General features: G+C 49.1%; 2 protein-coding genes across 2 annotated transcripts; one reads left to right on the top strand and one right to left on the bottom strand.

The window, feature by feature from the left end:
* The first annotated feature begins 5,050 nt into the window (after nt 1-5,050).
* Nucleotides 5,051-8,893, top strand: Klk4 (kallikrein related peptidase 4). The gene is made up of 5 exons (XM_050121313.1): nt 5,051-5,111; nt 7,002-7,167; nt 7,406-7,656; nt 7,739-7,875; nt 8,717-8,893. The coding sequence occupies exons 1-5, from the start codon at nt 5,051-5,053 to the stop codon at nt 8,891-8,893; spliced, it is 792 nt and encodes a 263-aa protein (XP_049977270.1).
* Nucleotides 8,894-10,074: 1,181 nt separating this feature from the next.
* On the bottom strand, nt 10,075-10,367 carry LOC126488212 (ubiquitin-like protein 5). The gene has a single exon (XM_050121524.1). It carries the CDS (start codon nt 10,319-10,321, stop codon nt 10,100-10,102), a length of 222 nt encoding a protein of 73 aa, XP_049977481.1. The 5' UTR covers nt 10,322-10,367; the 3' UTR covers nt 10,075-10,099.
* Between the last annotated feature and the right edge of the window lie 12,426 nt (nt 10,368-22,793).

The raw sequence follows: 22,793 nt of genomic DNA, 5'->3' as shown, positions 1-22,793 counted from the left end.
AACTTCAACCTACAGTTCTTTGAAGGGTTAGCAGGGAAAATTTAACAAGTCACTGAAAAGTTTCTGCATCCTAAATAATCTCCCCACCGATGCAGTAATCCAAATCAAACCGAATTAGAAAAAGCCCAGCTTAAATAGATACCAATGCTCCCGGGTGACTTTCAGACTCCCAGAGAGGAAGCAGGAAAGGAAGATGGGAAAACTACGTGTTTGTTTTCTGGGGAGCAGTTTAAATACCCTGTGGGAGTGGTCTTGAGCATCTTTAGGGGAGGGGTCATCATTTGGCAGGCTTTCTGAGATGACGTGGGGTTTGGAGAGATATGGGGAAGAGGGGGCTTGGGGTGGAGCTTCCTCCTGAACATTCCAGACTCTTTGGATATTTGGATGCCTGGGGCTGGGCTGAAGCTTCCACTCAAACAGTCACCTGATGCTGCCTGGGCCCCCAGCAGGACCCCAGCCAGGAATGGAAGAGTCTCCTTTGTGGGAGCCTGGCTCACCTGCTGCAGCAGAAGGACCTGTTTTTCCGGTCCTGCTAGGAGTGCCCTTTGTCTGGCAGCCTGCCCCAGAAGCTGGAGCCTCCGGTCTTTGCCGGCCCAGGCTGCACCTCACCTGTGTGTGCAAGGGAAGATGGGTCAGGTGAGGGCTGTCCAGCCTGGGTTGCCACAGGCTCCCCCATATCCTGTGTCCCTGCAGGAGCAGGGCACCTTTCCAACTCTGCACTGCAGTTCTCTGAGAGACAAGGTAACAACGTGATCAACACACACTTCCCTCTCAAGCTCACTGCACTTGCAGGTTGTTTGACCTTTCTGTCTCCTAGTGGGGCATAGTACTGGGCCTCCAGGGGTTATGTTTATAAAGCAATTCCAACTACACATGCAAAGGAATAGGTGATATAGAAATGGTAGTCTTCCTTTCTGTTTCTGAACAATATTATTATTATTATTATTACTATTATTGTTATTATTGCTACCCCCTTGCTCCCAAGTTTCTCAGTGTCTGACCTTTTGGCCACCTTCTCACTGTGCAGGTTCTGTCTAGCTCATCTTGTTCTGCTGATCCATCTAAATCCCAGCCTCAGCCTTTCTCTGGCTTTCAGTATTTATTTGTCTCACTGTGCCTCAGTTTCCTTATTTGTAAAAGAAGTGCACAGGCCTCTCTAATCCACAGTCACTAAAAGGGAAATGAGTCAGCGGTTCAGGGTCTCCAAGTCAGGAAATCTAAAAACACTTCAGAATCTAAAGGTTTTTGTTTGTTTGTTTTGTTGTTGTTGGTGGTGGTGGTGGTTTAGTTTGGTTTTTCCGAGACAGGGTTTCTCTATGTAACAGTCCTGGCTGTCCTGGAACTCACTTTGTAGACCATTCTGGCCTTGATCTCAGAGATCCACCTGTCTCTGCCTCCCGAGTACTGGGATTAAGGCTTACAGCACCGCCGCCTGGCAAAATCTAAGGTTTTACACAAAACCATCAGCTTCAACTGGCGAATCCATGCCACAAAGCGTGTTAGGAAGAGTATGCAAACCTGCTGTCTCTCAGAACTTAGGAAGCCAGGACTTCAAGGCCAGTCTGAGTTATAGAGTGACTACGTTTCAGAGAAAGTTTAAGAGGGGCCCAAGATGACTCAGTGGTCAAGTTGCTTATATTCCATCCCCTTGCCCCACATGGTAGAGGAAGAGAACCAATTCCGCAAGTTGTCGTCTGACTTTGAAAAGTGTGCACTGGCATACATTATATAAATAGCATAAATAAGTACATACATAAATGTGATAGTTTTTAAATACTTTAGTTTTATTTAAGAGAGAGAGAGTGTGTGTGTGTGTGTGTGAGTGTGTGTGTGAGAGAGTGTGTGTGTGTGTGAGTGTGTGTGTGTGTGAGAGTGTGTGTGTGTGAGTGTGTGTGTATGTGTGAGTGTGTGTGTGTGAGAGTGTGTGTATGTGTGAGTGTGTGTATGTGTGTGTGTGAGAGTGTGTGTGTGTGTGAGTGTGTGTGTGTGTGTGTGTCTGGGGGAGGATATGCACATGCATATAGTGCCCATGAAAGCCAGAAGAGAGCACGGGGCCCCCTGGAACTAGTTACAGGCATCTCTCCATTCTCACTGACTTCTCATGTATTAGGAAATTCTTGAGAATCAGATTGAGAAGATGGCACAGTGGGTACAACGCTTGCCTTCTAGGCATGAGGACCTGAGTTCCATCCCCAGAAAATGGATAGAAAAATTAAAAAAAAAAGCCGTGTGTGGTGGTGCTTATAATCTCAGCCCTGGGGAGGCAGAAACAGGAGGATCCCTGGGGCTCAGCCTCTCTGAATCAGTGAGTTACAGTCCCTGGAGAGACCCTGTCTCAGAAAAAAGGGGTAACACTGAGGAGTGATGGCTGAGGGTGACCCCTAGATCCACACATTTTCCTGCACACATGTGCACCCACACACACATGAACACATCTATACACACGCATGCACACACACACACACACAGAGACAGACAGACCGACCGACAGACAGACAGACAGACAGACAGACAGAATCCATAACCCCAATTTCTTCTGGCCCAAGTACCCTGGATAAAGAATCTTCCAGTCCTACTGTTTGCAAGGACAGAGGCTGTGCTCCCCAGCAGTTAACTAAATAATGAAACTGTTTCCCCTGCCCATCTGTCTCCCTCTCCCTGTCTACCTCTGTGCTCTTTGCTCCTATCTGTACACCTGTACCCATCCATTCAACCCCTCCATAGTGAACTTCACCAGAAAAAAACAAAACACAAGGATCTGTCCTCAAAGGACTCCCAGCCTAGAGGAAAATAAATGTTAGGAGAATTAACACACGAACAAAACTGTGCCTAAATTGTCCCACTGGGCTCTGGGAGATGCCTGGGATGCTACAGAGAGGCAGCAAAGGACCTGAGATAGGACATGACTCAAAAGTAAAGCCCCTGTCTAGAATGCCCAGTGAGGGGCTGGGGTGTGGCTCAGCTGTGTGTCCCTCTGGGTATGTGTTTCTGCTTCTTCCCATCTTTGGATCTCCGAGTTTCCGTCTCTCTGAACCTTCACATCCTTCTGTGGTTTTCTCTCTCTCCCCCAGGCCTCTTGGCTCACATCTGCCCCTCCTTGCCTCTGCCCCTCTGCACCCCACACCTCAGACTGATTCTGCCCATCGGAAGTGGATTTCCATCTTAGTGCAAACAGCTCCATCATGTGCAACCAGAAATGCCTCCACTGTCTCAGTCTGTTCCCAGGGAGAAAAGAGACAAAGAAAATGCGACCCACCTCTTTACTCTTTCCTGTAGCTAGCCTCCCTGGCCTCATCCCTCACAGTGTGTACCAAGAACTACCACTTTAACCCCAGCATCTCACACTGGACCTCAGGATCTCCCTCCTGAACCACAGCATCTCTGATCTGGACCACAGCAATTCCTATCTAGGCTACAGCATCTCACACTGGACCTCAGGATCTCCCTTCTGGACCACAGCAACTCCTATCTACAGCATCTCACACTGGACCTCAGGATCTCCCTTCTGGACCACAGCATCTTTAATCTGGACCACAGCAATTCCTATCTGTAGCATCTCACACTGAACCTCAGAATCTCCCTTCTGGACCACAGCATCTCTGATCTGGACCACAGCAATTCATATCTACAGCATCTCACACTGGACCTCAGGATCTCCCTTCTGGACTACAGCGTCTCTAATCTGGACCACAACTAGGCTAAATAAAGCATCTCACACTGGATCTCATCATTTTCCATCTCAGCATGGTCCTCCCTTCTACTCCCTACCAAGAGTGATTTTATAAAGTAGACAAATTCATGTCACTCCCTCTACCGCTGTGCATAACATACAAGCCTTTAAACCTTGATGTTTAAATCATTTCTACAGGCTTCCTTGTCTGTCTTGTTTTCCACAGAATGTCCACCAACATATGTTTCTCTGCAACGCTCACCTACCTGCTCCTCACTCTTCCTCATAGATGTCTGGTTCCTGGTTTAAATATCCCCTCATCAGACACTACCATTTATTATTTTCTGATTCCTCTGGGTTTTCTTTATTGTCTATCTTCCCACCTTCACCGGTACAGGGGACATCTTCATTCTTCCTGGTCCCTGGCCTGGTGTAGAGCTCCAAGCCTGACAGTTGCTTGACTGCTCTTGACTAAGGGATGCTTTTGTCTCCCTCTGGTTCCCAGAAGCCTCTGCACCAGGACACCTGCAGAGGGGGGGAGGGGTCTGTTTGCAGGCTTATCTGAATTCAAGCTATACATGGAGTGATGGTTACCCTGGTCCTATGCATGGGGAAATGGAGGATCAAGAGGCAATAACGTTCCCAAGGATGTACGTTCCCAAGGACGTACAAGACGCAGGCTGATTTGATGCTAAGGCAGTTTTTGGAGGACACACAGACAGGAACTCATAAAGAAAGAGAATATGGGAGCAATGTAGGGGAAATTTTCTTTAGTGAATAAGAGAAAGGGCATGAGAGGAGGAAGGAATGAAAAACATGAGGTGGGGAGAAAAGAGGCAAGAGAGGCTGAGATTTGGGCACTGATCTGGGCACTGCTCCCTTCCTGTGCCCCAGACTCCATCAGGAAGCCTGCGGGCTTTGAGCTGGAGTCTGCAGCACCTGACGTAGAATGTGTCCCCTGGGGGGCAGGGCCAGCCCCAGTTGAGGAGGTTTATAAGCCCTGTGGGGGCCCCTGTGGGTGGCAGCTCTGCTCAGCTCAGCCGCAGAATCACAGACTCCGGAGTACAGAGGTAAAGATCTTGTTCTCTCTCTCTCTCTCTCTCTCTCTCTCTCTCTCTCTCTCTCTCTCTCTCTCTCTCTCTCTGCCTCTGCCCAAACCTCTTGAATTCCCTGCCTGGGCTTTCACATATCCTAAGTGAAGTTTTATGCCTCCATCTCTCCATCCCCTCACCAGCCCATTCCTAGACAGATGCTTCCTCCTCCCCTTTTTCTCCCAAAACACAATAAACAAAGCAGAGAGTTTGGGGACATCCGGAGAGGTGGAGAGACTGGGATAGCCATCCCCAGATTCTCTCCTCTTCCTTTCCAGGAGCCAGCGTGATGGTTACTGCAAGAACCCCCTGGGGCTGGTTCCTGGGGCATCTCATCCTTGGGGTTACAGGTATCTGAGTGTGTGTGTCCTGGTGTGTGCCTGAGGGAACAGTGTCAGCCAGCATCCAGGTGACTCAGTGTCTTACTGCTTCTGACTACCATGCGGCAGTAAGGAGTGACTGCTGACAGTGGGCTGGAGTGGGGTGGATCATGAGAATGAGTGACTGCTCTAAGGGGAAAATGGGATCATGCCCATTCCTGGGTGACTAGGTGAGACTATCTGTCTCCTGGGTATTTGGCCCATTTGTTTATTTTTAATGAGTCTTACATAGTCCATCCAGGCTGGCCTTGAATCCACTAAAGCTAAGAACAGCCTTGACCGTCTGATCCTTCTGCCTCCATCTCCCAAGTGCTGGGATTACAGGTGTGCACCACCATGCCCAGTTGACATGGAATTTAAACCCAAGGCTTCGTGCATGCTCCGTGAACACTCTAGCAGTGGAGCTCCCGGCCTCCTCTGGGATAACGATGTCTGGGTGAATGGGCTGTGGCTGGGTGTGACCGTGGTGAGCCTCAAGGGAGGCACAGCCATGCCACAAAGCTGAAGAGCTCGTGGGGTAGCTGCCTGGGTGTCTCATCTCGTCTGGGCCAGCTGAATGAAGGAGCTTTGGTTCTGAAAGACTCCTGGCATGGCTCTGCGTGTGAGAGAAATGGTTCCTGGGTCCAGAAGACTAGCTTCAGACTCCAAGCTGACTCAACCTCCTGACAATTGATCCTGCCTCCCAAACCTAATGAGGCCCACCCCCCCCCCTTAACTCCTCTCAAGGAACCTGACCCCACCCCCTCTGAGCCTTGACCCCACCCATTTGAGTCCTGACCACACCCCTCTGAGCCCTGACCCCAACACCTCTGAGTCCTGACCCCAACCCGAGTCCTGACCCCACCCCTCTGAGCCCTGACCCCACCCCTCTGAGTCCTGACCACACCCCTCTGAGCTCTGACTCACGCCAGGCACTTTCTTGGTGACTAGAGACTAGTCCCTTCTATCTCCCAAATTTCCGTGCAGCCCTGACTCTGCTAACCCCTCCATGGTAATTCTCCCCTCTCTGACTCTGACTCTTAAGAACCCCAAAGTTTCAGCCATAATCCTGTTCCCAGATTCTTCCCCTAAAATTCCTGGCCCAGCCTCTTCTGCCTGTCCCCACCCGCGCCCACATCTCTGAAGTAACACCTTGTTCCCTGTGTCCTGGATTCTCCTCCTGACTGTCCCCCAAACTGTCCAGTTTATGTGGTGAACCCTAGCCCCTCTCAGGAGGCAGGGATCTTGATTCCCAATTAACATCCTGTCGCCGTGAGCCCTGCCTGTGTCCAGTCCACTCTGACCTGATCATCCACCTTCAAAGCACCTTCCTTCCCTTCTCCATGGCTCCTCCCAGGACCTGGGAAGCCCCAGCCACGTGTATGCACGTGGTCCAGCTGCACCCCACCTGGCCCAGCTTTCTCATTCTGACCCCAGCCCGGGTTCCACCCCTGAAGCCCCGATCAAGCTCCTGAACTAAACTTAACCCCCAGGAACCCTGTGGCTGCAACCTGAACCTGTCCCCAGCCATGGTCCAGACCCTAAAATCCCGAGATAGCTGGAGAGCCCTAATCCTACCTCTTGCACTGGTGTCCTGACATGGCCTCGCCCTGCAGCTGCAACCACTCGCCTTCACTCAGACCCTACCGGAAGGAGCTCTAACCCAGGATCCACAGCTTGTTCCCGGTCAAGATCCACACCCCAACACACAAACACCGCAACCTCTGATCACATCCGTTCACTCAAACATCACCCCCTTAACTCTGAGCTCTCATCCCGACCGTGCTCACAGATTCCGCCCTGAACCCTTTCCCCATCCTAGAAGCCATGAAACGCCCCCGCTCCACACCCCACACCTCCCAATTCTTACTCCATCCCCAGGATCCTTAGCCTCAAGTGCCAGCGGTCGGATCATACAAGGCCAGGACTGCCGTCCACACTCGCAACCCTGGCAGGCGGCACTGTTCTCAGAAGATAATGTATTTTTCTGCTCGGGCGTCCTGGTGCATCCGCAGTGGGTGCTGTCAGCAGCACACTGCATACAGGAGTGAGTGGGGGTAGTGGGGCGGGATGCTGAGGGGAGGGGGTCGCAATATCAGCCTCGGCCAGCAGAGGGCGCTCAAGGAGCCACAGCGTTGACAGGTGTGGGGGAGCCCACCCTAGTTGGACCAGGACAGTCTAGTGGGAAGGAAAAGGCAAAGGGGGAGGTCACTGTTGCTTTAGGGTGGAGGATGAGATGGGAGACCAGGTGCCGCTGCATAGCTCACCTGCTGGGTGATCCTCAGTTCGTACACCGTGGGACTGGGCCTGCACAGCCTGGAAGGCTCCCAAGAGCCTGGCAGCCGGATGTTAGAGGCCCACCTCTCCATCCAGCACCCGAACTACAATGACCCTCCTTATGCCAACGATCTCATGCTCATCAAGCTAAACGAGTCAGTGATGGAGTCTAACACCATCAGGCGCATCCCTGTGGCATCCCAGTGCCCCACCCCTGGGGATACCTGCCTAGTCTCTGGCTGGGGTCGACTAAGGAACGGTGAGCTCCTGGGGACATGACCACCCTCTCTGAGAAGGTTCCCAGCCAGTCAAAGGGGCTGACCCTCCGTTCTGTATCCTAGGGAGACTGCCCAGCCTGCTGCAGTGTGTGAATCTGTCAGTGGTGTCAGAGGAGACCTGCCGGCAGCTCTATGACCCCGTGTACCACCTCAGCATGTTCTGCGCTGGAGGAGGGCAGGACCGAAAGGACTCGTGCAATGTGAGATACAGGAGGATGGAACGGAGATGGGGGTGGGGAGATGCAGAAGGTACACCTGAGGGACTCTGAGATGGGATGTAAGAAATGCAGAGCCAGGTGTGGTGGCCACTTCTTTAATCCCAGCAGGGAGGCAGAGGCAGGTGATCTCTGTGAGTTCAAGGCCAGCTAGATGTACACAGTGAGATCCTGTCTCAAAAGGAAGAGGAGGTGGGGGGGGGGTAAGGGAGTAGAGAGGAAGAGGGCAGCAGAAACAGAGACCCAGAAGCCAGGCAAGGCTGTTCAGACCTCTAAGCTTAGCCACTCAGGGAGCTGAGAAGGAAGACCCACTTGGACAGCTAAGTGAGAGTGTGCCTCAGAATAAAATGTAAAAAGATGGCTAGGAATATAGATCAGTGCAAAACACCTACCTAAGTCCTCCAACGAGTGGTGGGGTGTGTGGCTCAGTGGTGGAGCTCCTTGGTAAAAGCACTGGATTCTGTTTCCAGTGCTACAGAGCAGAAAGAAAAATAGACCTAGAGAAAAACCAAAAGCACAAATAGCCAGTCTGAGAAAGTACAAATGAAGAGGACATAGATTTATACAGAACTCAGAGACAGAGGGGCAGATAAGGAAGCCCTGGAGGAGACAGCCAGCTTCGGAAGCAGCCGGTTGTGTGGACACATGGCTCCTGTTTAGGTGGCCGCTAGCCTCTTGCAAGGGCATGCGTTACCTTCCTCCTGTCTTTGTCTACCATGCTGAGGTGGACGCTCTGGGACTTCGTGTTTATCTTCAGCTCATGCTCTCCTGGATAATCTCTCTCTCTCTCTCTCTCTCTCTCTCTCTCTCTCTCTCTCTCTCTCAGGGGGACTCTGGCGGTCCCATTGTGTGCAACAGGTCCCTGCAAGGGCTCGTGTCTATGGGACAAGGAGAATGCGGACAGCCTGGCGTACCAAGTGTCTACACCAATCTCTGCAAGTTCACTAACTGGATCCAGACCACCATTCGGACCAACTACGGACTGACCACACCGCCCACATGAAGCCTGCTGAGGGAAACAGAGACTCTGGATTGCTCTCAACCCTCTTCCATCGGACCCACCCACAAGTTCAGACCCCAGCCTCCTCCCTCAGACCCACCCTCAAGTTCAGACCCCAGCCTCCTCCCTCCGACCCACCCTCAAGTTCAGACCCCAGCCTCCTCCCTCTGACTCAGGAGTCCAGGTCACAATCTCCTCCCTCAGACTCAGGAATGGGACCCACCTGCATTTTTTTCTGTGTGCTGTGCTCCCTGGTAGCCCAGTGTTGATCCAGCCTTGTCTCTGTTAGGTTTGCCCCTCACCCAGACACCTCTCATCTCCTTCTCAGGGATCCACAAATAAAAGTCCTCCCAGTTCTGTTTGAAGTGCTCCTGCCTCCCTTTCCATCATGGCTTTTCCTCTTCGTGCCTTGGTTTCCTATGCAATGGGAGCACAGGCCAGGAAGCCGCTGGGCTGTTATGTAGCAGCCTGCTGGTGACGTGAAGAGACACCAGCTCTACAGGTGTCACCTGCTGGTGACGTGAAGGGACACCAGCTCTACAGGTGTCCTCTCACCTCAAAAAGTGGGGGTTCGGCTTTACAACCTCTCTTATGACTGGTCTGCTTTTGTTTTTGTCTTTGATTTTAAGATTTACTTTTTTATTTTCATTTATGTGTATATGTGCGTGTGTGTGTGCGTGCATGTGTGTGTGTGTGCGCGTGTGTGTGTGTAAGTACTGTGCCCATGGAGACCAGAAGAAGGTAGCAGATCCCCTGGAGGTGGAGCTACAGAAGGTTGTAAGTCATTGGACATGGTTTCTGGGAGTCTAACCCCTATGTCTTAATTAGGGTTTCAATACTGTGAAGAGACACCATGAGCATGGCAACTTTTATAAAGGAAAACATTTAATTGGGGCTGGCCTACAGTTTCAGAGGTTTAATTCTCTATCTTCATGACAGAGAGCTTGGCAACATGCAGGCAGACATGGTTCTGGAAAAGGAGCTGAGAGTTAGTTCCACATCTTGATCCACAGGCAACAGAAAATGAACTGAGTCTCCCACCTTGGGTGTAGCCTGAACGTGTGAAATCTTTTTTTTTTTTTTTTTTTTTACAGCAACAAAGCAGCACTGAAGTTTTTATTCATGTGAATTATTAAAAATGGGCATCTATACCATGTCAAATGAGGGTGGGAGAGGAAGGCAGGGGAGGCAAGGAGAAGGAATTCCCGTCTATTGGTAATATAGCTCCAGGTTCATCCCATCATGGATTTCATAATCTCCCAGAGACACGTGGTCCTTAAAAATCGTGTACCACTTTTTAAGAACGATCTTATTCCACCGGGTGCCAGTTTGAGCCGCTATCAGTTTCTTCAAGTCCCCGATGGTGTCATCGGTGTTGTACTTGACGCGGACTTTCTTTCCTAGACGGTCGTTACAAACCACCTCAATCATTGTGGCTGGACCTCTAAACCCCTCGAACTTATCGACGACACAACTCCTACGAACATGTGAAATCTTATAGCCTACTTTTACAGTGACATATTTCCTCCAACAAGGCCACACCCCTAGTAGTGCCACTCCCTGTGGGCCAAACATTCAAAGACATGAGTCTATGGTGGTCATTCCTGCTCAAACCACCACATTCCACTCCCTGGTCCACATAGACTTGCAGCCATAATGTAATGCAAAATGCATTTCATACAACTTCAAAAGTCCCTATTGTCTATCACAGTCTCGACAGTGTTTAAAAGTCCAAAGTTCAAAGTCTCTTCTGAGATATGTGTAATCTCTTAACTGTAATCCCCTATAAAATCAAAATCAAAAAACAGATCACATACTTCCAACATATACACAGGATATACATTACCATCCCAAAACAATGACTGGAAATACTGGACCAAAGCAAGTCCTAACCCAGCTGGGCAAACTCCAAACTCTGCTCTCTACGTCTGATGTGAAAACACACTTCAGAGTCTAGATGGGAAGTAGAAAAAGACAAGATCTTCTGAGTAAATTGGGAGCGTGGGAACCATGGGAGAAGGTTAAAGGGGAAGGGAGAGGCAGGGAGGGGAGTAGAAAAAATGTAGAGCTCAATAAAATCAATTTAAAAAGTGGGGGTAACACTTTTCAGATCAGCTGGGTGGTGATGGTACACACATTTAATCCCAGTACTTGGGAGGCAGAGGAAGGTGGATCTCTGTGAGTTTGAGGCCAGTCTGGTCTACAGAGCTAGTTCCAGGACGTGCTTCAAAGCTACAGAGAAACCCTGTCTCAAAAACAAAAACAAACAAACAACAAAAAAAACACTCTTCAGATCTCCAACTTATTTTACTGCAACATATTTCTTTCTCCTGGGCTGGTTCCACTCCCTGTTAGCAGCTCTCCTCAGCAGTTACCCCACAGCTCTAGCATCTTTAACACCTTGGGTTCTCCAAGGCAATCCAGGCTTCATGTTCACAGCTTCGCACAGTGACCTCTCTGGGCCTCCATTCCAGGGCACCCGTGACACATGCCTGACTCCAGTTGCTTTCCTTAGTCATAGAGGGAGATTACATAGCCCCTTTCTTGTATCCTTGGCTCCAAAGCCATAACCATATGTCTGAAGCTACCAAAATTCTGCTGCTTACGGGGGCTGGAACAATTGCATCTTCACTGGCTTTCTGTTTTCCATGATTTCTTTCACTGCCTAAGCTTGGCTTTCTTGGAACTTGCTCTGTAGACCAGGCTGGCCTTGAACTCAGAGATCTATACTCCTCTCCTCAAAGCTGAGATTAAAGGCGTGTACCACCACACCTAGACACAAGCTGTTTTTTAGTTCCTTTTCATAAGTTGGAAGCTTGGCTGGGTAGGATCTTGCCCTGAGGTCTCCGCTCCCTTTACTCCATTTCTTAACCTGTTTATCTCCTTGGACACAGGATTCAGCTCCATTCCAATTGTACTTTTTGTATCTTTCCTTGCTCAGCTTTTTTATTTTCATTATAGAACTTCCTAAGAGTGAAAGCTAATAACCACACCACAGTGTCAACCCTAGGCTGTTTTGAGACTCCCTCCATCAACAGAATTAATGCAAACCTTCACTTTAGCCTCAGCTAGACTTGTCAGAAAAGGCAAAAAGCATTCCAATTCTTCACCAAAATGTCACAAGACTGGTCTCTAGGTGGCATACTAACATTCTTCTCCTTTGAAACCCCCTTAGCCAGGCCACCACAGTTCAGCTCTCCCTCAGCACCACTGTCTTCTGTGGTCCTACAAGGATGACCCATTAAGCCTTTAAAGCATTCAACTGCTTTTTAATCCAAAATACCAAAGTCCGCATTCCTCCAAACAAATTGGTTAGGCCTATCTCAGCAATACTAACTTCTGTTAGGGTTTCTATTGCTGTGAAGAGACACCAATACCAACTTTTATAAAGGAAACATTTAATTGGGGCTAGCCTACAGTTTCAGAGGTTAATCCACTATCTTCATGGCGAAGAGAGCATGGCAGCATGCAGGCAGACATGGGCCTGGAGAAGGAGCTAAGAGTTCTACATCTTGATCCACAGGCAACAGGAAGTGAACTGAAACCACCACACTGGGCGTAGCCTGAACATCTGAAACCTTAAAGTCCACTCCCACAGAGACATACTTCCTCTGACAAGGCCACGTCCCCTAATAGTTCCATTCCCTGCAACCAAGCATGTAAACACAAAGTCTATGCAGGGTCATACCTATTCAAACGACTGCACCCTATTTTCTGCAAGAGTAGCCATACTGTCAACCACTAGCCATCTCTCCTGCCCCTGTTTTTGTCTTTTTTCCCACACCTTAAGAATGTCCCACTGCACCTGTAATGGTCTGTCCTATTCCTTTAAGAGACAAGCCATGCCCACTCCCTCCCTTGTCTGCCTAGGCAGGGTGATCTTCAGCTTCCCGCCTGAGTCCTTTTCTTTCCATCTCTCTCTCAAAGAGGCAGCTTCTGTCTCCCCACTTCTCCCCTTGCCCCCTCTCTGCTTCTCTCTCTCTCTGCTTCTCTCTCTCTCTCTCTCTCTCTCTCTCTCTCTCTTTCTCTCTGCCTCTCTCTTTCTCTATTCTTATCCCCTTTTCCATTTTCCCCTCCATAGCCCACTAAATAAATATCCAACCTCACTCTGCATGGTGTGCCTATCCATGTCTCTGTCTCTTACCCACCACGGGGCTCCCTGTCTGGGACCAGCTGCCTTCAGAGACCTGCTGCATGGTCTCGTGGTGTGCCCATCCATCTGTCTCTCCTCATGGAACTGGCTATCCTGTTAAGGTCTCTCACACACCACATGGCACCCTGCCTGGGACTCGCTGCCCCTCATGGCCCACTGCAGCCACTTGAGGAACTGGGACATCCCTGCCTGGGACTGGCTGCTCTCAGACCCGCTGCCTGACTCCACTTGGGGAACTGCAGCATTTTACTTAACCATTACAGTACCTGGCTTAGGACCCAGCTGCTGTAGCTGGAAACTGATAGGAAAAGTCTGAGATGCAGCTGTGAGACCCAGAGACAGTGACAGGGCCACACACAGCACATATAACAGGAGGAACTGCTATTGAGCTCTGCATTGATAAACTATACTAGCAAGGTGGTGTGTATCTGTAATACAAGCATAGAGGAGACTGAGGTAGAGGCCAAGAGTTCAAAGCCAGCCCAGGTTACATAGAGAGGCCCAGTCTCAAAACAAACAAACAAAAAAAACTGGATTTGTAGATGTACCCACAAAGGAAGCAAGGAAGTGTCCACCCTCTTTTATTTGTCTTGCTGTTCTTTATTCTGCTTTGCAAGCCAGGATGGCCTGGAATTCATTATGTAGCCAAGAGGGATCTTAAATCCTGATCCTCATGCCTGTACCTTCCAAGACCTGGGACAGCAGGTATGCACCACTACACCCAACTATCAAAAAATTTTACGTATTATTTAACAGATTCTCAGGTACACAAAATATGGAGTAAGTTGCTAAAGTGGCATCAACAAGTTCCCTGTCACAGGATGTTTTTACAGTGACTCAGAGTAAATGATAGAAGAGCCGAGACAGAAATCAGGAGGTATACGAATGATTCAAACAGTGCAATCAGCACACTTTGCTTCCCTAGCGTTTGGGGAACAGTAAGTCCTCTGTCTACAGAACATAAAATCTCCCACACACACCTGCCGAGATGGCTGACACTGCGGAATGTGACCAGCTCAAGTGTCAATTACGAAAAGAGCAGGAAGTTAGAGAGGGTTTTAAAAGTATACCAATTTAGAAGGAGTCTAGCAGATTCTCTGTTCTGTCCGTGTGTGCTGTGAGATACTGTGGGTATGTGTGTATCACAGGTATATGCAGAGGTCAGAGGACAACACCTTGAGACAGTCTCTTGTTTTCTGCTATCTTCAGCAACTCCTGTCTCCACCGCCCATCTCACCATGATTCCCATGGAATTACAGATATAGGCACTACTTTGTCTGCCTTTCCTGTAGGTGCTGGGGATCCAAACTCATACGGCAGTGATTGCACAGCAAGTGATTTTCCCACCAAGCCTTCTCCCTGCCCTCTAGCAGATTCTTACAGACTCGTCGGCTTGATGGTCAGCAGTTCCACCCTAGCTGCTTATCTAAGATTCGTGGGGAAAATCAAGAGCAGAAGCCTTGCTTAGGATGGGGTAAGGCAACTCAGTTGAGCACTTACCTAGCCTGTGTGGACCCTGGGTTCCATCCTCAGCACGGCACAAACTGGCTGTGGGGTTACATGTACTTACCTAGCGTGTGTGGGTCCTGGGTTTCATCCACAACACGGCATACTCTGGCTGTGAGGTTACATAGCTGCGATTCCAAGCATTTGGGAGGTCGCGGTGGGAAAATCAGGAGTTCAAGGCAGTTCTTAGTTACTTACCTAGTTTAAGGCCAGTCTGGGTTACATGAGACCCTGTCGCCCCTGCCCCAAACACCACTGTTTTGCTTGGGAATCAGGTTGGAAACAAAGCAGATGTCCAGTTAGTGAATGGCGTGGTGACCTGATGTGAAACGGAGTCTACCAGTTAGTGAACGGCGTGGAGACCTGATGTGAAACAGATGGCTCTCCGTGATTAGAAGAAACAGAACTGCAACGGCTTAGTTATGGTTCTGTCTGAATCCCTTGTGCACCAGGAAGCCATAGTGCCACATACAAACTGTTCTGTACTGAATCATTTACATGGGGTCCTAGACCAGCGCGACCAATCGTTGATGCCTAGGATAGTGGCCAAGATGAGAGGAGAAGACAGGGTGCTGCTTAGTTTTAACCTCAGTTTTGTCTGCTTTGGCCAGCCAGAAGGAGGCATCCGATCCCCAGAGCTGGAGTAAGAGACGGTTAGGAGCAGCCTGACGTGGGTACTGAGAGCCTAACTTGGGTCCTCTGCAAGAGATGCACACGGCTCTCGCTACAGAGCCATTTCTCCGGCCAGAGGCTTAATACACAATTATGTAAATCAGGTTCACCTGTGGGCACGTCTATCGGGATTTCCTGATTGTTAATAGATGTAGGAGGACCCAGCACACTGTAGGTGGCGTCATTCCTTAGGCAGGAGGTCCTGAACCAAACTGAGTGAGAAAGGAGTAAGCTGACAGAGAAAGCAAGCGAGGGTGCATGTATCTTGTTTGTTCTTGACTATTGAAGCAATGCTGCTAACTGCTTGAGCTCCTGCCTTGACTTCCCCAAAATGAAGGACTGACTTTAAAATGTCAACCAAATAAAGCCTCGCCTACCTTGCTTTTTGTTGGGGTGTTTATCACAACAGCAGAAGGTATCGGATACACTGGGAAGAGGCACAAGAGAACACATAGTGTTGGCGGAAAAATTTACAAGAGTCGGCTTCGCATTCCAGTGGTGAGAGCTTCCCAGATGCGGGCATTTGCCAAGTCTTGTTCACTATTCATTTGAAATCTGAGCACTACACTGTGGATTCCTCAATGAAAAATTATCCCTCAATTAAAGAAACCACAAACAATATTTACAGAAATGAACCAAATACCAAGATGCCCAAGAAGCGAATCTCAACAAAATCAGCTCTATAACATACACATTATCTGCACATTGTCTGGCCTCAAAGTAATTGCACTAGAAGTCATAGCAAAGTGATGACCAGGAAATCACCACAAGGTCATGCCTGGAAGAAAAACACAGCTCAAATGAGACACATAATGGAAATCAGAGGTATTTTTGTGTGAATAGTAAAGAAATGTGTGCTTCCTTTAGATTCTGCTCTATTTTCACAGAGAAATGTGCGTGCAGCAATCATCACACAGTTGAGAAGAAAAAAGCTGAGAAATAATTACTAAGTCGTTCATCTTTAGAAGAATTCCTTCAGGGCTGGAGAGGTGGCTCAGCGGTTAAGAGCACTGGCTGCCCTTCCAGAGGTCCTGGGTTCAATTCCCAGCACTCACATGTGGCTCACAACTGCCTGTCACTCCAGGGGATATTATGCCCTCTTCTGGCACCTACTTTCGTGTACACACGCATGTGTACACAAAGTGAACACATCAAACATAAAATTAATCTTTAAAACAGTTTTTCAGCCACAAAATTGCACACATTTTATAGTTAGGTTGTCATGGAGTTTCCAGAATGGGTAACTCCACAGAAACAGAAGCCAGAACTGGAAGAAGGGGAGAGTGGAGAGCGACCACGCATAGTGTGAGGCTTCTAAATCTAATTATGATGATGATTGCTGGTGCCCTGAGGCTCATGTACAAAATTATATGTGTTTGCGTTGTTTTATGTATGCTAGCATATGTGGGGGTGTCAGAGGCCAGAGAAAGAGATCAAGTGTCTCTTGAGACATGGTCTCTTGCTGAACCCAGAGCCAGGTTGTCATCCAGTGAACCCTAGAGATCCTCCTGTCTTTGCCTTCCACAGTTCCATGGTTACAGGCAACCACCACTAGCTGTTTACATGAGTGCTGGGGATTCAAACTCAGGTCCTCATGCTTATATAACAAGATGGTACCTGTTGAACCATCTCTCTAGCCCCACATATATGAAGGTTTGGTATATCTTTACCTGAAGAAAAGATACATGGTATGTTCATTCCCATGGGACAATGACAGACCTCAATGAGTTGGCTATCAATGCTTAACCCTAAGAAACAGAACGAAGTCCAGGTCGGGGAGGGAAGGTCAATGTGTCTCTACAAATGTCGTAGGGGTCATTGGTCCTTCGTGTCATGTAGTGATTTCCTCTGAATCAAGCTGTTCCCTCTTGAAAGAAGATAGTGGGGCTCATGAGACTCAGGAAGTAGATACAACTTACAGATCTTGAAAACTTCCTGCAACTTACAGGATTCACAAGAGTGCCCCCACAAGTTATACAAGCAGTGACAACTCAGGGCTACAGCTTTTGTGAGTTTTCACCCCTGACAGAGACCAATCCACTAAGGTGTAGCTGTTGTCTTTCTTGGTCACCTTATCTCTAGCTGTTGTCTACAGCATGGCCTCTTCTCTGGAGTAGATGGAGAGTCCTCATTAGGAACCATTCTAACCCGTAATTTGATTTGTTAAAATTAGTTGTGTTAGAAGCAAAAATATATAAAAGGACCTCATCACCCTATGTGTGCTCCTCAGGAAGGTAGGGCCTTCGGGGGGAGTCTGCTGGAGCCTGCTAGACTGGCTTTGACTTCCCAGTACCTTGACCATCTCCTCAGCTAGTTCCTACTCAGGCGTAAGCCCTCCTTTTCATCAGCCCTGGTGTTTCTGGTCATTTGTTCACACCAAATTGACACTTGCCACAGTAGCAGCTAAGTCCCAGGGTCTGCCTCTAAAGGTTCTTATCTTCAAAGTCAAGGTCCAGCCACAAATTCAGATTCTGGAGTCTAGGCTCCTCAGGTCACCTAGGGAGGTGAGGGGGGAGAGTGGTGGAAAGGAAAGGAGGGGAGGGGAGGGAGGGGAGGGAGAGAGGGCGAAAGGGAGGGAGGAAAGGGAGGGAGGAAAGGGAGGGAGGGAAGGAGGGAAGGAGGGAGAGAGGGAGGGACGGAGGGAGGGAGGGAGGGAGGGAAGGAAGGAAGGAAGGAAGGAAGGAAGGAAGGAAGGAAGGAAGGAAGGAAGGAAGGAAGGAAGCCAGGCATACTATGACCCCAGCACATGGAAAATGGAGGCAGGAGGATCATATATTCAAGGTCATCATCAGCTACAGGTGATTTTGAGGCTAGTCTGGGCTAAATGAGACCCAGGGAGGAAGCAAGGAAGCAAAGAGAGAAATAGAAGGCCCGTGAGTCACCTGTCCTCCTAATCCTCCCCGAGGAGCTGTTTTTGTGCCAGACAGCAGAAGTGAGTCATTGTAGCAGAAACTGTCTAGCCCACAAAACCTAAAAGCATTACTTTATGGACCCTAACTAAATGTTCGCCAACCTCTGGACCCCACAGCCTGATGATCTCAACCCCAGACCCTGGTCCAGAGCAGACAAGACCAGGATGGGTGACTTCAGAGTTTAGACCTCAGCTCTGCTCGCCATCTTACTGTTGGCATCAGACCACAGACTCCATGAGGGACCCCAAACACGTTCAGACAGGTAGGTACACAGACCTGTGTAGAGAAAGAAGAGACAGAATCCCCCAGAGATGGAGGAAGGGAGCCAAGAAGGAGGAAGACAGACAAGAGGGAGGAATGGGGAGAAAGGAAGGAGGAGGAAGAGCAGGGGAGGGAAGGGAAAGACAAGAAAGACAAACCCAGGCAGTGTCTTGACAGAGATGCCCAGACTGAGGGACACAGCTGATTGTGTCACAATGGTCCATGTTAGAAAACATTAACTCGTTCCACAAATATATCTCTAGTGCCTATTATGCAAGCAGCTGGGGACTCTGGATAAGCCAATGGAAAACACTGCCCCTCATCTTTACCATGGTGAGAGGCACTCCAGAGTAGGAAGCCAGCGCAGGAAAGTCAGCTGTCTGATAAGTTGGGGGTGGGGTGTTGATATGATGTCAATCCCCTACACGAAGTTAAAGAGCAAGGGAGCTCAGGAGTGAGGGGGAATTTTAGTGTCCAAAACAGACAAATGTCCCACAAACTGACTTAAACTGGCCCATCCAGACAACAAAACCCTACTCCATATAAAAGGGAACGAGCAGCTGACATGGTAGGCACACACCTGTATTCCCAGAACTCCAGAGTCTCAAGGCAGGAGAAGCAGAAATTCGAGGCCATCTACAGCTGCATAGCAAAATCTGAGACCAGCAGCCTGGGCTACTCAAGACCCTGTTTGGGGAAATAAACAGAAATCATCAGAGCTGGATCTGGTGGACAGGTCTAAAATCCCAAGCTGGGAGACTGAAGCAGGAGGATTTCAGGTTTGAGGTCAGTTCGGGTTATAGACTGAGAGCCTGTCTCTAAACAAAAACAGATAAAAACTGACTTTAGGGCCAAAAAAAAAAAAGCCAGGAGTTCCTGGGGACTTAGCTAATCTCAGAGGGGGCACAGGAGAATTTGGAGGATGGTGGGAAATCCTAGATTGTGGTGGTGGCAATGGCTGTAAGACTGGGGAGATGGCTCAGTCAGAAGAGGGTCTGGTGGTCACCTGTAAGTCTGGTATCAAAAGGTGGAGACAGGGAGTCCTCGGGGCAAGCTGGCTGGTAAGATTTGTGAGTTTGAGGGACTCTGCCTCAGTGAATAAGGTGGAAGAACAAAGATGGTCCCCAGCATCAACAACCTTGAGCCTTATACACACCCACACACATGCAAACACAGGCACACATGCGCGTGCGTGCACACACACACAAACCTGAGATACCCTATGATCTCTGTGTGCAGCACACCCAAGACTACACATATCAAATTTGCAGGACTGGAAGGCTCCCAAAAGTGAATTTTACCTCATGTAACTTTTTTCTTAATTAAAAAAAAATTGTTTTGGGGGGCTGGAGAGATGGCTCAGAGGTTAAGAGCATTGCCTGCTCTTCCAAAGGTCCTGAGTTCAGTTCCCAGCAACCACATGGTGACTCACAGCCATCTGTAATGAGGTCTGGTGCCCTCTTGTGGCCTGCAGGTATACACACAGACAGAATGGTGTATACATAATAAATAAATAATTTTTTTAAAAAAAATTGTTTTGTTTTACTTATGTATGTGAACCCAGACTTGTGAGCGTGAGTTCTGTGTGCACAAAGGCCAGAGAAAGAACTGGATCCTGGAGCTGGGTTACAGGCAGTTGTGAACTGACCAGTGTGAGTGCTGGGAACGAAGCTGAGGTCCTCTGTAAGAGCAGCGAGTGCTCTCAACTGCTGAGCCATCCACGGCTGCAGTCCCGAAGCCCAGCATTTTACACGGGCCATGGTGGTCAGATGCAGGCCCTCCTGCTACACAGCATGCACTTTGCTGACGAGGCCTTTTCTCCCAGGCCCTAGGTTTTCACGACACACGTCCTAGGTGTGTGGCCTCAGATAAGTTAATCGGTTTCTCTGTGCTTCTGTTTTCCTCCCAGTGAAATGGGAGTCTTAATAAGACCTGCCAGATGTGGCTGTATTAAAATGTGTCAGATATCATCCAGGCAGAGGCAGAGCCCTGAACCCTGAACGCGTTAGCCGCACACACCTCTGTTCACGTCTGTCATTAACATGTGCTGGTCACACACACACACACACCTCCGTTCACGTCTGTCATTAACATGTACTGGTCTCACACACACACCTCCGTTCACGTCTGTCATTAACATGTGCTGGTCACACACACACACCTCCGTTCACGTCTGTCATTAACATGTGCTGGTCACACACACACACACACACCTCCGTTCACGTCTGTCATTAACATGTACTGGTCACACACACACACCTCCGTTCACGTCTGTCATTAACATGTGCTGGTCACACACACACACACCTCCGTTCACGTCTGTCGTTAACATGTGCTGGTCACACACACCTCTGTTCACGTCTGTCATTAACATGTGCTGGTCTCACACACACACACACCTCCGTTCACATCTGTCATTAACATGTGCTGGTCACACACACACCTCCGTTCACGTCTGTCGTTAACATGTGCTCATCACACACACCTCTGTTCATGTCTGTCATTAATTCATCCTGAGGTTTCTTTGTGACTTTGCATCCCTGGTCCCAGTTCAGACGCTCTCCCAATCTGTCTTGTCTCTGGCTTTCACCGTCCCTCTAACTCCCTGTCCCTTGGTTCCCCTGACGCTCCTCATCAGAGGTGTGAGTCCATTTCTCTGCCTCTCAGAGTCACACTGGAGATCGGCTCAGGTCCAGTTGTCCCAACTTGGAGGGAGATGCTGGCATCTAGTGGCCAGATCCAGAACTGCTCCAAAATGCTCCAGTGTCCTGGTGAGAGCTGCCAGCTAGCTATGACCACGGATGAGACTAAGAAACCCTTCAGGTGGTGGCTTCAGGGTTACTTGGGAAGTGTGAGGTGGATGTTATTCTTGTAACTTGTCCTGACTGGAGGTTCCTAGGAGGTGTGGAAGGACAAAGGGGGCACAGAGTGACCAGGTCACCATAGAAACAAAGGCAGAAACCTTTGGAGTCTGGCTCCAAGGACGCCATTCGAACCATAAAAGCTTCCTCCATGGCTCCCCTCCTCCTCCTTCTCTCCTTTAGAAGCTTCTCTGTCCCTCCTTCTCCCTCTTTCCCTCTCTCTCCTTTTGTAATCTCTCCGTTGTCTCTTCCTGTCTTCTTCCCTTACCTCTCCATATTTTGTGTCTCTATCCCTCTTTCCGTCTGTCTCTCCCCACCTCACCTTGCCTCTGGATCTTGTTTCTCTGCCTCCCCTAATCTCTTCTCCATTTCCTCTCTCCTGTCTCTGTCGTGTGTGTGTGTTCATGTGTATGCCTGTGTGTGTCTGTTCTATGTGTGTATCTGTGTGTGTCCCTGTGTGTATATGTGTCTGTATTTGTGTGTCTGTGTGTACGTGTATGTGTCTGTCTCTGTGTGTATGTGTCTGTATCTGTGTATCTGTGTGTGTCTGTGTGCCTGTGTCTGCATGTCTGTGTGTGTGTACGTATTTGTGTCTGTCTCTGTGTGTATGTGTCTGTATCTGTGTGTCTATGTGTCTGTATGTTGGTGTGTCTCTGTGTGTGTATGTGTCTGTATCTGTGTATCTGTGTGTGTCTGTGTGCCTGTGTCTGCATGTCTGTCTGTGTGTATGTATTTGTGTCTGTATCTGTGTATCTGTGTGTGTCTGTGTGTCTGTCTGTCTGTGTGTATGTCTGTGTGTGTCTCTGTATGTGTATGTGTCTGTATCCATGTATCTGTGTGTCTGTGCCGGCTGCTCCATGGATGGCCCCTTCCCATTTGAACAGGTTGTCTGATTCAGGGAAGGCGGAAATCTCTTTGTCACCAGACATCATGAGGGTCATAAGCTCCTGCGGCAGCCTCTTGCCCACAGGGCCCCAGGCGCCACCCCTGCTTGGCTCGGCTCCCTTGCAAACTGCGTCGGCTTTGGCGGCAGGTGGGTTGCGGTTTTGCAAGGCCATCCCGAGGATGCTGGCACGGGAACAGGAGTGCGGAGCCGAAAGAGCAACTGCTGTAAAGATAATTTCTAAAGATAATATCTAAAATAATATTTAAATCAGACATATTCACAGAACTAGATAAAGACAGTAAATATTATACCATTATGCACCCATAAAATCCATAAGAAGAAATTCGGGATCTAGAGATTTGGCATTCACAGACTGATGTAGTAGGACCAGATTCCAGGCAGAGCCCAGGCAGAGAGCTGGAAGGCAGAAGTCGCTGAGGACATAACAAGGAGCTGGGATAGGAAATACGTTTATCTCTAGATCTGCCCGAAAGCCAGGTGCCCCAGGTGGAAGGTTACTCACTATAGGGGGACATAGATTACATTTGAGGAGTGATTATGGACACAGGGAGAAAGTGAACAGGAGTGAGAGAAACACAAGGGGAGAGAGAGAGAGAGAGAGAGAGAGAGAGAGAGAGAGAGAGAGAGAGAG

The sequence above is a fragment of the Alexandromys fortis genome, unplaced genomic scaffold (assembly GCF_014885135.2).
Source record: "Alexandromys fortis isolate MF-2015 unplaced genomic scaffold, M_Fortis_MF-2015_v1.1 scaffold_161, whole genome shotgun sequence".
In the NCBI taxonomy this organism is placed as follows: domain Eukaryota; kingdom Metazoa; phylum Chordata; class Mammalia; order Rodentia; family Cricetidae; genus Alexandromys; species Alexandromys fortis.
Note: the sequence above shows the minus strand (reverse complement) of the source record. Positions and strands in the feature narration are given on the sequence as shown.